The 14,386-nt window shown below is 54.5% G+C and overlaps 1 protein-coding gene across 1 annotated transcript; it reads left to right on the forward strand.

The window, feature by feature from the left end:
• The first annotated feature begins 295 nt into the window (after positions 1-295).
• ARPC1B (actin related protein 2/3 complex subunit 1B) lies at positions 296-12,835 on the forward strand. Its single transcript, XM_045838156.1, has 10 exons — positions 296-391; positions 6,137-6,213; positions 6,956-7,060; positions 7,507-7,729; positions 8,468-8,575; positions 9,692-9,898; positions 9,983-10,058; positions 11,042-11,244; positions 12,109-12,199; positions 12,515-12,835. Exons 2-10 carry the CDS (start codon positions 6,150-6,152, stop codon positions 12,551-12,553), a joined length of 1,116 nt encoding a protein of 371 aa, XP_045694112.1. The 5' UTR covers positions 296-391; positions 6,137-6,149; the 3' UTR covers positions 12,554-12,835.
• The last annotated feature ends 1,551 nt before the right edge of the window (positions 12,836-14,386 follow it).

Consider the following 14,386-nt stretch of genomic DNA (forward strand, 5'->3'; position numbering starts at 1 on the left):
TCCCTAAGTTGCTGGGTCACAGTTGGTATGAACCCAGAGTCTGCCCCGCTCTTGGTGTGGTGGTGGTAGGAGCTGGGTGGGGGACATGCACCTACCAGACTCCCGTTTCCCGCCAGCTTGCTGCTCAGGCTGCGCACCCCTTTCTGAGCCTCAGTTTCTCCACCCATAAAGTGGTGAGAAGCGGTGGCCAGCAGTGTCTGGGTGGCTGGGCCCTCGCTGTCCCGAAACCCAGCCTTGTGGGCGGGGCCTTGGACTGCCGCCCGGAGCCCCGCCCCCGCCCGGAGGCTCGGAGGCCGCCAGGCCCCGCCCTCCGCCCACGAGGAAGTGGCTGCGGGTCCCAGAGCCGGTTCGGCGCGTCGACTGCCCAGAGTCCGCGGCCGGGAACCCTGAGGTGAGGGGGCGCGAGGCGTTGGTGCCCCCCAGATGCGGGGCTCTGGGGAGCCGCCTGGAGAGGAGGGGCGCTTGAGAGGCCGCGGGGATGAGGGGGGGCGCGGGGAAAGGACCAGGGAAGGGGGCCTGGAGGTGCAGTGGGGACCTTCCCGGATGTGTGGGGGCGCCTGGAGGTGAAGGGGCCCGGCGGTGAGAGGGTACGGGGCGCGGGCGTGCGGGTGGCGGGCCCCGCCGAGGGGGACAGTGCAGGGCTCCCCGCAACCGGCGTCCTCGGGGTGGCCGAGCCCCCGACCCGTGCGCCCGCTGCTGCCCCGGCCCCCGCTTCCCCATGTCCGCGACTTGGCCCCGCGGTCGGTGTCCCCCGTTATTTAGGTCGGCGACGGACCCACGCCCAGTCACTTCCCCTCCATCCTCCAGCCTTCCGGGTTGCTCCAGCGGGAAATGAGCTGGCGTCCCCGCCCGGCCCCCCCTTCCTCCCGGCCCCAGCCGGCCCCCTGCCCCCGGGACTAGGGCCGAGGGGTCCCCCCTGGCGGAGCCGGACCCCGACAGACCCGGCCGGCCGCGCCTTCCCCAGCTGCGGAGCGAACGCCGGGCCTCACGGGCGGGGCGGGGACCTCGGGCAGTGACAGGAATACGGTGATGACTTGTGCGAAGCGGCAGGGGAGCTGGCTCCCCCACCGTCCGTTATTCCAGGCTGTCCGCAGGCTCCTCTCACCCGGAGGTCGGGACTTCCCGCCCGCTAAGGTGGCCCCTTGCCTGTGAGGTCTCAGAGACCGGGTAAGAGTGCCCGCTTCTCCCTTCACTGGCTGATGACCTAGCAAGCCACCTAACCTCTCCTGGCCTCAACTTGCCTTATCTGAAGTATGGGGACCTTTCAAGTCCCGAGGCATAAATATAATTATGCGTGTAAGGCACTTGACAATGAGCCAGGCACACACAAAGTGTAAATGAGCGCTGCTGTTGTCGCTGCTGTTATAAGGCCTGCCCACAGTTACCAAAGTGTCGATCCCGGTGAGCCTAACCTGAGCTTTGGGGTCAGAATCTGCTTGCCTTGTAAGAGCTGTGTGACTTTGAGCAAATTTTGGCCTTTGTCCAAGCCTCAGTCTCCTTCCGTACAAAATGAAGTTTAAAAAGAAAACTTCTTAGGCTTGCTTTATATTTTTTATTTTTTGAAAGTGTAAGCAGGACCTCATAATTTTATTATTATTTTTTTATTGGCTTGCTTTAGAGAGAATAGAATGTATGTAAAAGTTCTGGGAAATCTTGGACATTTAGAGATGGCAAGTAAAGTTAGTTTATTACATATGTGTTTGTAATAGTTAAATACAATCCATGTTAATATCATATGTTCTTATTCCATATCTGTAGTCATCTGGATTTTTTTTACTCTGTCCCCATTACAAAGAGGGTTATTATGGATGTGTTTGCTTAAAAAAAGTCAGAGGTTATTTTCTTAGCACTAAAATGAATTTATGTCACCAAAGAGTGTTAACAATCTTTTTTAAAGCATTTTTAAAATATTGTATTTATTTATTTTTAGAGAGAGGGGAAGGGAAGGAGAAAGAGAGGGAGAGAAACATCAATCAGTTGCCTGTGGTACTTGCCCAGACTGGGGACAGAACCCACAACCCAGGCAAGCGCCCTGACCGGGAATTGAACTGGCAAGCATTCACTTTGTGGGAGACACCCAACCAACTGAGCCACAGCAGGACAATAGTGTTAACAGTCTTAACTTCCTGCTCTTGTCATTCTGTTTTCTTTTTTACTAACCCAGCTGTTGAAGTAAGCGTTATCACATTGCTCTTCAGAAAGACTGAACAAGTTAGCAACAAGTGAGAATTTCTCTACAGCCTTGCCAGCATTGAGTGTTACGTGGTTTTGACTTTTGTTTCGTTTGAGTTACTTTAACTGGGGCTTTATGGTGCCTTATGATTGTTTTCATTTTTGTTTCTTAACTTTCTTTGCCTGATTTGTGACTTCAAGAGCTGAGTTGGGGAGAAGGGATTGGCTGGCCTGCTTGGGGTGGCAAAGGCTGCTCCACATACAACAGGAAGTTGAGTAATTGCTTAGCATGCTGCAAAATGGCTCGCGGGCAGCTCTCTCCAGCCAGCCTCTGAGCTGGGTGGGGACTTCCCTGAGTGCCTGTAGAGCGGAGATCCTTGCTGCAGGCAGCTCTTGCTGGATTGGCCTCAAGTACAGCCAAAAGTCTGGAGTTAGAGACGGCTGGGCAAGCTTCTCTGAAAGTAAGAAAAAACCTATAGTGGATGCCTTGTCCAGCCCCAGGCTTTTCTGGATGGAGACATGAGGAAAGCATTGTCTGAGGGCATCCAGCCAGCATAGACAGAGCCAGAATTTGAACCCAGCACTGTAAGGAAGGAGCCCAGAGGCCTGAAACCCTTGGCAGGGCAGCCTGAGGCTTCACCTGGCTTACTTTGCCTCAGAGAGGAGCTATATTCTCCCCATTTCTCAAAAGTTCCTCTGGACTGTGGGTTTCCAAGCTTTTCTGATCATTGATCCTATCTGGAAAAAAATTTGAGCACATGCTCTCCAGTAAATATTTATAAATGGCATCCACGTGCCACTGAGGTCATATGGCACATCCCTTATAGACCATCCCCTAAGACAGACATGAAAGGATATGATTCATTCATTCAACCACATTCAGGGGATATTTATTGAGCACCTACCATTTGCAAGGTACTCCAATTGGTGCTGGGGATACATCAGTGAACAAATAACCCATGGGGCTTATGTCCACACCCTGGTGCGTGGTCTTTGGCTCCCCCTGGATGGAAACTCACGCCTCACCTTGGAGACCCATACCCCCTTCTGGCCCCCATGTCATTCTTTGCCCTCACACCCCTAGCCATGGATGCTCCTGGGTCTCAAGTACACTGAGCATCTGCTGTGTGTAGATGTAGGGGAGGTGCTGCTGGGACCACAGAGATCCTGGCTCCAGGCTGGGGACAGCAGGGGTTTTCAGGCTTTGGCCCATGTTCCCCCAGTCTCATTCAGTTTCAGAGGTGATGGGGGGCTCGGGGCACAGAGCCCTGGTTGTGGACTCCAAGTCCCAATGCCAATCCCAGGGCTCCCTCCTCTCCTTGTCTTTAACTGTAAAATGGGCCCAAGGGTGCTGGCTCACAGGACCATGTGACAAGTGGGTGGCTGTCCCAGAGGCCACAGCCTCAGCCTGCCATGTCTCTACCAGGAACCATCACTGAGGCAACACATGGGCAAAGGAGTTCTGACAGCATTTTCCTCAGAAGGAGGTTGACTGGCAGCCTATCTCCCCATCTCTGTAGGTAGAGGTTTTCCTGGGAATGATCAGGTCCAGGTTCCCGACGTGGGTGGCCCAGTCCCCTGGGTCTGACCGCAGGGACAATCCAATGATTCCTGAACTAGGAAGCTACAGTGGCTAGAGGAGCCCCTCCCCTCTCTAGGTTCCCACTTCCTCGCTAGTAAGTGGGGGTTGGGAGTCATTGCTGAGGCCCTGCTGGTTTCAGTTGCTTTGCAGAAGTTATGAAAAAAAGTTAAGAAAAAAGGGAAATGCATCTTGCCCACTCCCACTGCCTTCTGCCATACCCTCTGTCCCCCTTAAGTTGCTGGTTCAGTGAACTAGGAAGTATTTCTGTCTGAATTCATGCTAAAGGGTACATGACTGCTCATCAATGTAGTCTGAACCTCCCTCCCCTGCCTGTCCCACTGTGCATGTAGCCATCTTTGCCGCCCCTCCCTCTCCCACTTGACAAACTTTGGGTCCCAGGAAAAAGTGGCAAGGGCTCCCTAAGTCCTCTTGATTACATGGCCTACTAGTAGGGGGGCCACTGTCCTCAGCTGACCCAGACTCCCATCTTAACTGCCTGGAACTCTGGAACATCATGACAGACAGGCTTTTCCATGACTGGACACTCTTGCCAAGACCTTGCAAGGGGCAGAAATGCCTGGCCACATGGCGACTCTGTGACAGTTGGAGCTGGGGAGTTGGGTTCTGCTGTCCAGGGGCCCTCATCCTCACCCTGGGCTGCAGCCACAAGGCTTCTTCCCTCTGGGCCTCCTGGGACTGAAGGGATGAGGGGTGGCTGGCTTCCACTGGACCCCAGGGGTTTGGAAGTGGGTTCTGGCCTTAACCCTGCCCCTGCCCTGTTAGTAGTGACCTTGGGAAATGGGAGTGGGTAGATGAGCACAATTTAGCAGTCAGACAGGCCTGGAGCTCCCACTCCTGAGTCATCATCTGTAGTGTAGACAGTGATGACACCCTGCCCCAGCAAAACTGGATCCCAACTCCGGCCCAGTGCAGATGCACTGGAAGCTTGGGGGAAATCCCCATGAGGCCTGCTGACCTGGGCTGACAGCTCCGTCACCACTTCCGGGGCTTTGCTCTGCACAAAGACCTTATAAGGAGAGAGGCTGGGGAGGCAGCCATTGTGGGAGCAGTGTGCTTGTGTGAGTGCAAGGCTGAATGTACATGGGTATTTGAGGCCTGAGCCTGGACTGCTGAGGAAGTGATATTCACTTTGTTCTTTACGGATGAGTAGGACGTTGTTGAACAGAACAGGGGTGGGCATTGAGTGGCTGGAGAGAATGGGTCACAGGTGTGAAATGTGAACAGAACTGGCCCTGAAGGTACGTGAGGCACCTCCCCAGGGAGCAGTCTTCCCTGCAGAGACAATAGCATGTGTGAAGGCCAGTTCTGTATGCCCCAGGCACAGAGATGGCTGAGGGCAGCAAGTTCCACATGAAGAGCTGGCAGGGGGTCTCACCCACCCTCACAGCCAGGAGTGAGGGGGTGGCCTGAGAGGGCAGGTGCTGGGAGGAGCCAGCCAGTCCAGGGCGGAAATGTGCAGACCTGGGTGAGGTGGGGTAAGAGCAAAGGGAGACTGTGGGTGACCCACCTAGATGTGCACACCACCCCTCCTCAGGCCGCCCAGCTCCCCTGCAGCTCAGCCAGTGGTGGGAAGAGGCTGGGTGGGACGACAGTGGCTGGCCCCTCCCCAGGCAGGATGCCAGTGGCTGTTGCTGCTGACAGTCCTGAACCTTCAGTTCTGGGCTCAGTCCTCCTTCTCCAGGCATCTAGCTGCCCTCTGGACTCTCCTTCACCTTCAGGCTTATTTATTTTTAGAGAGGGGAAGAGAAGGAGAAAGAGAGGGAGAGAAACATCAACGTGTGGTTCCCTCTCATGTGCCCCATACTGGGGACCTGGCCCCCAATCCAGGCATGTGCCCTGAGTGGGAATTGAACTGCGAGCCTTTGGTTCACAGTCCAGTGCTCAGTCCACTGAGCCACACCAGCTTGAGGCTCGAATGGGTTTTCTTAATGAGAATGGAATTTGTCTGTCTGCCTGTGTACCTCCTACAGGTGCCTACAAACCAGCCCCCTCCCCTCCCCTATGTCCTCACTCCACCTGGAAGAGAGTGGGGAAGACCAGGGCTCTGGAAATGGAGGGCACTGGTCTCCATTCTACGTGGGTGAGCTCTGTCTGTGAGGAAACTGAGGCACAGATAGATGACAGGTGATGGCCTGTCTGGTGCAGGGTTCCAGAACACCCCACTCACAGTAGTGGCTTTAACCACACCCCTGTACCCCTCACTCACCACACCATTCTTTGTTCCCTAGAGCCTCAGTGAAGCAAGGCACCAGGCCAGAGTTGGGAGGCAGGGTGGCCCCCACTGCCCTCCTATGAGGTCAGCTTGGGCCTGGTCTGCAGCAGGGGCAGGGCTGACTTGGCTCCTCCTTCTCTTGGGCACAGGAGCTGAGGAGCCATGGCCTACCACAGCTTCCTGGTGGAGCCCATCAGCTGTCACGCCTGGAACAAGGACTGCACTCGTGAGTGCCCTCAGTCCCACAGAGCACATGTGGGCATTAAAGCAGCCAGGTGCCCTGGACTGTGGGCTCTGTGGGGGCCGGCTGTCCCCCTCCTTCATCCCCAGTCCTGGGTGCTTAGGAGGGAAGGGATGAGCAGCTCCAGGGGCAGCCAGGCCAGTGGGCGCTGAAGGGCGGAGATGAGAGCAGGACCTGCGCAGGCTAGGCTATAGGTGCAGGGGCTCCTGGGCTGGGGAAGGGGCTGGGGGTGGGAACCAAAGGCATAACCTGCAAGGGCAGGCAGTGAGATGAGCTATGAAGACCAACACATGGGGTAACGGAAAACAGTGGAGGCAGAGGTGCTGGTTTAGAAAAGGTGGCCAGGGAAGGCCTTTTGAAGGAGGTGACATGTGTACAAAGAACCTAAAGGAAGGGAGAGAGGGACAGGTGCAGAGGCCCCGAGTTGAAACAGCAAGGAGACCGTGACTGGAGTTGAGAGCAGAGGTCATGAGACTGCTGCATGGATGTCTAGGGTGGTACAGGTGGAGGGTGGCCAGTCCCTGGGGAAGTGTCACACAGGGGCCCAGCAGGGCCTGAAGGACTTCAGGAGACCCCTGTGAGGCAGAGGAGTCCGAGTCTCAAAGGACAGTGTTGCCCAGGTGGCCTGTGAAGGGAGTTCCTGGCAGAGGGGAGTCATGAGGGTGGGAGGGAACCTGAGAATGCATGCATCCTCCAACTCCCCACACCCTTCTCATCTTTTCTGCAGAGATTGCCATCTGCCCCAACAACCATGAGGTGCACATCTATGAAAAGAATGGGCCCAAATGGGTCAAGGTGCATGAGCTCAAAGAGCACAACGGGCAGGTGACAGGTGGGTCAAGCTGGCTGTGACTGCCCTCCTGAAAGGAGGTAGGGGGCTGGCATGGCCAACCAGGGCCATCCACCCACATTCACTGTGTAAGTAAGGATAGTTTGGGTTGTAAGTAACACAGCCCTGATTCTAAGTGGCTTAAGATATCAAAGATTTATGTTGGTTCCTGTTACTGTAAAACTCAGAGTTTTTGGGTTTCGGGAAAGGTTTGATCCACCAGCTCCGCATCACCATGGATGCTTTGCTTTTCTGTCTTTTGGCTTGGCCTTCCAGCATGTTTGGTGATAGCTGTGGGAGCTGTAACACCCTCAGTAAGCTCTAGTAGCATCTCCAAGAGCAGCTTTCATTCAGATTGTGACCTCTGGAGCCCTCCTACATGGACACTGTAGAGTCAGCCACCTCTGCTTAGTTCACTTCAACCTGGTGTCCCCCTCCCCATCCCACAGGCATTGACTGGGCTCCTGAGAGTAACCGCATTGTGACCTGCGGCACGGACCGCAATGCTTACGTGTGGACACTGAAGGGCCGCACATGGAAGCCCACGCTCGTCATCCTGCGAATCAACCGGGCTGCTCGCTGTGTGCGCTGGGCCCCCAATGAAAACAAGTTCGCTGTGGGCAGCGGCTCCCGTGTCATCTCCATCTGCTATTTTGAGCAGGAAAATGACTGGTGGGTGCCTGGGAGGGGCCTAAGTGGGCTGTGAGGTACCCTGGGCTGCAGACCAACAGGTGGTAGGACTAGAGTGTCCCAGAAAGCACCAGGTGGGGTTTTGGGCCCCCTGTTCACACGACCCTGGGGAAGTGGGTCCTCTCTGGACCTTGTAGGTGAGGCAAGGGGATCTGCACACCACTGGGTGCTCCCACAGCCCTGTATCAGTAACGGGCACAGTCCACTCTAGGCCGCCTCTATGGCAATCAGATTAAGCTCTGCACATATATTGTCTGTGACTTCCCCACGGTTCCTTGGACTGGGCATCTGTTGTCCGTACTTCACAGATAAGCAAAGTAAGGCCCTGAGGCAATGCCACTTGCCCAAGGTACCCAGACACAAGCTTCCAGCCACATCATAATCTTCTCCCCTGAGTCTCTGAGGGCACAAGCCAGGCAGGAGCTCAGGCTGGATTCTGGGAGACCCACGATCAAATCCCACCCTAGTCAGTTAGCAGCTTTGCTGAGCCTGCCTGGGTTGTGAGGTTTAAAAGACACCAAGGATAGAGTTCCCACACATTGCTGGCCTGAACTTGGCCCTGACAAGTCCATGGGCTGACTGTGTCCAGACCCCTCCCTCTTGGGACCTCAGTGGTCTGAAGGACCCAGTGGGAACCTGGAGTTCCTGGGGTACTGAGGCCAGTGGGTTGCCCACCTGTCTGTCCCTCTCTCCCCTTACCTATCTGACTGTCGTATCCAGGTGGGTGTGCAAGCACATCAAGAAGCCCATTCGCTCCACCGTCCTCAGCCTGGACTGGCACCCCAACAATGTGCTCCTGGCCGCAGGCTCCTGTGACTTCAAGTGCCGGTGAGAGGGTGGGGCCCTGGCATCCATGCAGGAATAAGGATTGGAAGGTGAAGGGGAGCCCCCTCCTGGGACCCCCACACCCTGCCTTCCAGACCAGCTGCAGACCAATTCTGCTGCCAGCAGAATGACCTAGGGCCTCATTCAAGCATCTATGAGGTTTTGCTCTTTCGAGAATCATCCGTAAGTCCTGTCCCCAGCCCTTGGAGAGTCTTAGCCTCTTTCTACCTCTTAATGTCAGCAAGGTTTCTTTCCTAGGACTTCCTTTCCTGCTTCATTAGAACCTCCCACCTCTTCAGTTTCCCTCCTTCTGTCTGAAGGAAAATGAATGGTTGTGCCTTTCCACACTGGTGTATAAATGACTGATAAGCTGGGACAGACCCTGCCTCATTATCTTAAGGCCTGGAATGTAGTGTCCAGTAGCCACTGGCTTTTTCTACTTCTGGGTTTAACAGCCCCGAGTCTCCCCAGGCCTCCAATTCCCAGTTCCAGGGAGATGGCCTAGGTCTCTGAAGCTCCACCTGGGAAATGAGGCTACCGCAGGCTCTGGAGGTCCCTTTGGAGGCACTGGGCACAGGAAGGATGATGTCCTGATGAGGCTCTATTGGTGGGTAGGGAGCTGGTTTGTTGGCACCCTGATCTATCAGTTGACCCCATGCTGCCCCCGGAGAGAAGAGGATTAATGTGTGAGAGAGCAGCGAGGGGCAGAGTAGAGCTGGCAGGACAAGGGGCAGGATTGGTTCAAGGTGCAGAGTAAGAGGGAGGAAGGGCACCTAGGGGCTGGCTGTGGAGTAGTGGCCAGTATGATGGAGACCAGGACACCCCTTGGTGGCATGTCACCAATGGATGGTCAGTCCTCAGGTAAGGTAAGGGTCCTAGGAATTCACAGGACGGTAAGCTGGGAGACCTCTTGGGCCCACTCCATTGCACAGAAAGGGCACTAAGTCCCAGACTTGACTGCATATGAATATGCAGGTCTTAAAAAGCTGGCTCTGGTACCATGAGCTCCTAGCTAGGTGCTCTGACCATACCAGGCTGCTTTGAGAAAGAGTGTCTTGTTGGGGCCCTTCTCCCACTCTCCAGTCACCTTTTTGTGGGGGTGGGGTCCTCTGTGGGCAGGATCTTCTCAGCCTACATAAAGGAGGTGGAGGAACGACCAGCACCCACCCCGTGGGGCTCCAAGATGCCTTTCGGGGAGCTGATGTTCGAGTCCAGCAGTAGCTGCGGCTGGGTGCATGGTGTCTGCTTTTCAGCCAGCGGCAGCCGTGTGGCCTGGGTCAGCCACGACAGCACTGTGTGCCTGGCCGATGCCGACAAGAAGATGGCGTGAGTACAGGCCGCCCAAGGGGAAGACAACAAAGACATAGAGCAGGAAGGGGCTGGTGTGGCTGATATCTCTCTCTCACTCAGAGTCGCGACTCTGGCTTCTGAAACGCTGCCACTGCTGGCCTTGACCTTCATCACAGAAAACAGTCTGGTGGCTGCGGTAAGGAAGGAGGGAAGGAAGGAAGCGGTGGCCCTTTAGGGCAGGTCTCCCAGTGAGCCCAGAGATGCCCAGGCACTTATATCCACTTGTTCACTCCTTCCCTTCCTCCTTTCACTCCCTTTCCCTCTTCTGCCCTCCCTCCCTTCCTCCCTTTTCACCCAACCATCCACCCATCCTTTCATCTATAGATCTGTATTGATCAAAATAAGTTGCATTATGCTATGGTAACAAAAAGATATCCCCAAATGCAGGGACTTACTTGCTCACTTTATATGCCCAGTGTGGGTGTTGTGAGGGGGCTCTGCTCAGTGCAGGTGGAGCTTTGTCACCAACATGCTCCCCCAACTGCCATGGAGGAAGAAGGGGGAAGTGGACCACATGCCCTGGATGGACCCTAACATCTCTGCTTACTTTATCGGCCAACAGAAATGACGGCTACACCTAACTCAGAGTGGGTGTGCGGGGGGAGTGCAGTTCTACCATGTGTCTAGAAGGGCACTACTGCTCTCCCTCCTTCTGCCTACCTGTCTCTCCAGTCCCTTTTCACCCCCCACCAAACATAACGGGGCTTCCAGGAGAGCAAGGTTGTTTGACCTAGAGAAGATATAGATGCGGGGGTCTCTTCCAGAGCAGGTGTAACCTGCTGATTAGGACAGAAGGCCCCTGGGCTCCTATAGGAGGCCCAAACAAGCCTTCTTATCTAGTCACTGGCCTTGCTGAGGTGGGAGCTGCCCTATATGCTCACACCTAACATCTGGTCCCTCTCTACCTGGGGTTGGCCTGGCTTTGTCTACAAGCAGGTATGAGCTTCCCCATAGCTCCTCCACCCAAGTCCTGCATCTAGCCACAGGGGTCGCCAGACTCATGGCCCATTGTCCCTTGGTGGCATGCCTTGGTTCCAGCTTCAGTTTCCCTTTGCGGAAAATGGGGGTGCTGTGCCTGCCCTCAACTTATGCTCAAATAGCCCCCCTCACTCACCACAGGGCCACGACTGCTTCCCAGTGCTTTTTACCTACGACGGTGCTGCAGGGACGCTGAGCTTCGGTGGGCGGCTGGATGTGCCCAAGCAAAGCTCACAGCGTGGTCTGACAGCCCGTGAGCGCTTCCAGAACCTGGACAAGAAGGCGAGCTCCGAAGTGGGCGTGGCTGGAGTGGCGCTAGACTCGCTGCACAAGAACAGCGTCAGGTGAGGGTGGGCCTGAGGAGCAGAAAGGGGGGTGAGGTGGACCTGGGAGCGGCTGATCTGGACTCACCCCAGCAGCATGAAGGCTCGAGCCCTGATAGAGGGACCCAGATCGACCTTTTCAGGTTGCATAAAAATAGCATCAGGTGAGGGCAGAGCAGCCAGCCTCTCTGCATTTGTAGGACATGGCTGTGTGGGGATCATCATAGGCCTGGGGCCTGTAGTTCTCAACAGGGGGTGGGGGCTGGCCAGGCAGTGACCAGCTGGCTTATGAGCGGGGCCATAGCTGAAGTGGGCCTAGTGCTGGAAACTGGTCACCTGGTAGCAGAATTAAGGGTCAGGCTACAGCCTTGAGGAACTAGGGTGGGACGAGGGGAAGACCCTCCAAAACTTCCAAATCCTACCAGCCACATGCGTCCAACCCATGGCAAATAGAGGAAAAAATTGTGGCAAGACTTTCCGACCAAGCCAGTTCAACCTTCCTGTGGCTGCCGAATCCAGTGTTGTCTTCAGACCAAACACCTTTGCCAGGCTTTCAAAGCTCTTCCGAACTAGATCCTCGATCTCCCACCCCCATCCTTTACTTTTTTCCCCATTGTGCCACCCTGCCATCACTACACACATTCCCTAGACACCTACCTTTCATGCCCTGCCCAGGCCTTTGTGTCCTGTTCCAGTTGCCTGGGCTGCCACGTGCACCTTTCACATTACTGCTGTTCCTAAAGCAGACTTGTAAAGCCCCCACACAGCCTGCCTTCTAGGCTCTCCCTTTGAAGCACACCCCAGCACTTGTCCCTGAAGTCAGGGCAGTGTGGACTTGAGTCCAAGCATAGGCTGGAATCCATAAAGGCTTCATCCTCTTTGCAGCCAGATCTCGGTGCTCAGCGGGGGTAAGGCCAAGTGCTCACAGTTCTGCACTACTGGCATGGATGGCGGCATGAGCATCTGGGATGTGAAGGTAAGGCTCCCCATCCCCACCCTTCTCCCTGGCAGCCACCCTGGATACCCTGTCTTTCATTCCTGCAGGAGAAAGGCACTTTGATGGAATAAGGGTGGCGGGGATGAGAGGCAACCCCTTGACACCTGGGCTCAGCAGGCTCTGGAGCAACTTTTAGGGCTGGGATTCAATCCCAGGTCTACTGGACCCCAAAGACCAAGTTTTCAGTCCTCTGCCTGGCTGGGGTGGGGCAAGGGCAGGTGAGGGCCAGGTCCCTGCAGGTAGGATATCTGCAGGACAGCTGAGAACCAGTCTGTTCTGTTCACCTCCTTCCAGAGTTTGGAATCAGCCTTGAAGGACCTCAAGATCAAATGACCTGTGAGGAGAATGTTGGCCTCATCCCAGCTGCTGGGGAAGGGATCAGGGAAGCTAAAGCTTGCTTTGCTGAATGTTTCTAGGGTACCAGTTTGGGTACCCACAGGGGAAAGGGAGGGGAGTAGTAGGAAGCTTTTCTTACCTATTTGAAGGAACGTGTGCCCTTTTTCTTGAACAAATACTTTTCACTTATTGTTTAAAAAAAATGTCCCCCAAAGCACTCTGCTGGTCATGAATTGCTTCAAAACATGGAGGTTATAAAAATATAATTGTAGACATGCTTGCCTGTGTTTGGAAGAAGTTAGTTTTTGTATGAACATAGGTAGCTTATTTTTCTTGCCAGTAAAATTGATCGGTAAACCCAACAGCCTTCCCCCAAATGGTTCCTTTGCCACTGCAGTCTAGCCTGGAGGCTGCGAGGACCAGGTGTCTTTCCTGTTAGCTATTCAGTGGTCAGATTCTTAAACAAGTGGTTGTACGTTCCAGGTTGCTTCTGGGCTTTAATGTCAATTTTTTCTGCTCTACTTGATGTTTGCAGTGGGTTTCTGGTAAATGCTCATTATTTTTTAAGACATCTTTTTCCTTATTTTATTCAGGGGGTTATTTTTGTTTAACCACATACTTTTTAGTTACCTACTTATATAAGTCATGGTTTTTGTTTTTTAATCTAGATAATGAGTTTTCTGTAGGCCAGGGTGAGCTACAGATGCTGGCAGCTGTGGTATCCCTCCTGGGGTGCCCAAGGCTGTTGTCTTCCCACATACTCAAGCCCAGGGGTGTGGTAGAGATCACTGGGAGTCAGGGGCTGGCTTCCATCTTTGCTACTAAATCCTGTCTGACCTCAGGTCAAACCCCCCACTTGGCACCCAGTCACTGATCTCTGAGGACCACATGCAAAAAACACTGCCGTTCACAAGGCAGAACTGGCAGTGTGGCCAAACCCACAGGCAACCCATGTGATTGTGCTAAGCCCCAGTGTCCTTGCTGCCACCCCCACCATACTGGGTAGTAAAAACTGAATGGGGTATTGCCTGGCAGTCATGTGGGTATCAGCTATTGGGATGCTTCCTCCCACCACTGAAATCCTAAAGCTGTCACCACCAGGAAGCACCTGGAAGACAGGACAGGGAGGTCCAGTACTGATGCCAACCTGCTGTGGATATGGGCAGGTCCCTGGCCACTCTGGCCTAAGATCCCTACTTGGTTAAAGGGAGGGGATTGACTCCTATATCCTAAGGTCTCCTCAGTTTGGATGCCTGGGATCCAGTCCTCAAACCCTGCTCAGTGTCAACTAAACTTTCTGGGGCAGGCCTGACTTGAGAGTGACAACATGCCCTGCTGAGTGAAAACGGCCCAGGCACAGGGGACCAAAGATGGATCATGGAAAAGCATTTACGATAATGTCAAGTTTAATCTGCCAAATATACAAGTTGGATCTGTGGAACATGTTTGCCTGGGTGCTGCACAGTAAACAGAGGTTTCTTGAAATGATCCATGGATAGGGTTAAGAACAGGCCCTGGCCAGAAGAGTGGGACTGGGGCAGAGAAGGGCACGGGGGAGGCCATGGGACAAGCCATGACCCTTAGGAACCATGGGGTACAGGCTCCCAGGTGACAGGCCCTGAGTGAGCACCCAGGCAACACAGATGGGCTGGCTGTCAAAACCTCACCAGCACCCCTTACCGTGCAATCTACTGGACAAATGGAAGCTCTTCTTACCCCACCTCCCAAGCACCCCTAACAAGGGTTCTGAATTCTAAAAACAGCAAAAACATTCGAATGGTTATACATGAAATGCTGTCCTGCATCTTTCTGTCTCAAAGATAGCTGCCC

The sequence above is a fragment of the Phyllostomus hastatus genome, unplaced genomic scaffold, assembly GCF_019186645.2.
Source record: "Phyllostomus hastatus isolate PE091 unplaced genomic scaffold, TTU_PhHast_1.1 phas_contig_254, whole genome shotgun sequence".
NCBI lineage: Eukaryota > Metazoa > Chordata > Mammalia > Chiroptera > Phyllostomidae > Phyllostomus > Phyllostomus hastatus.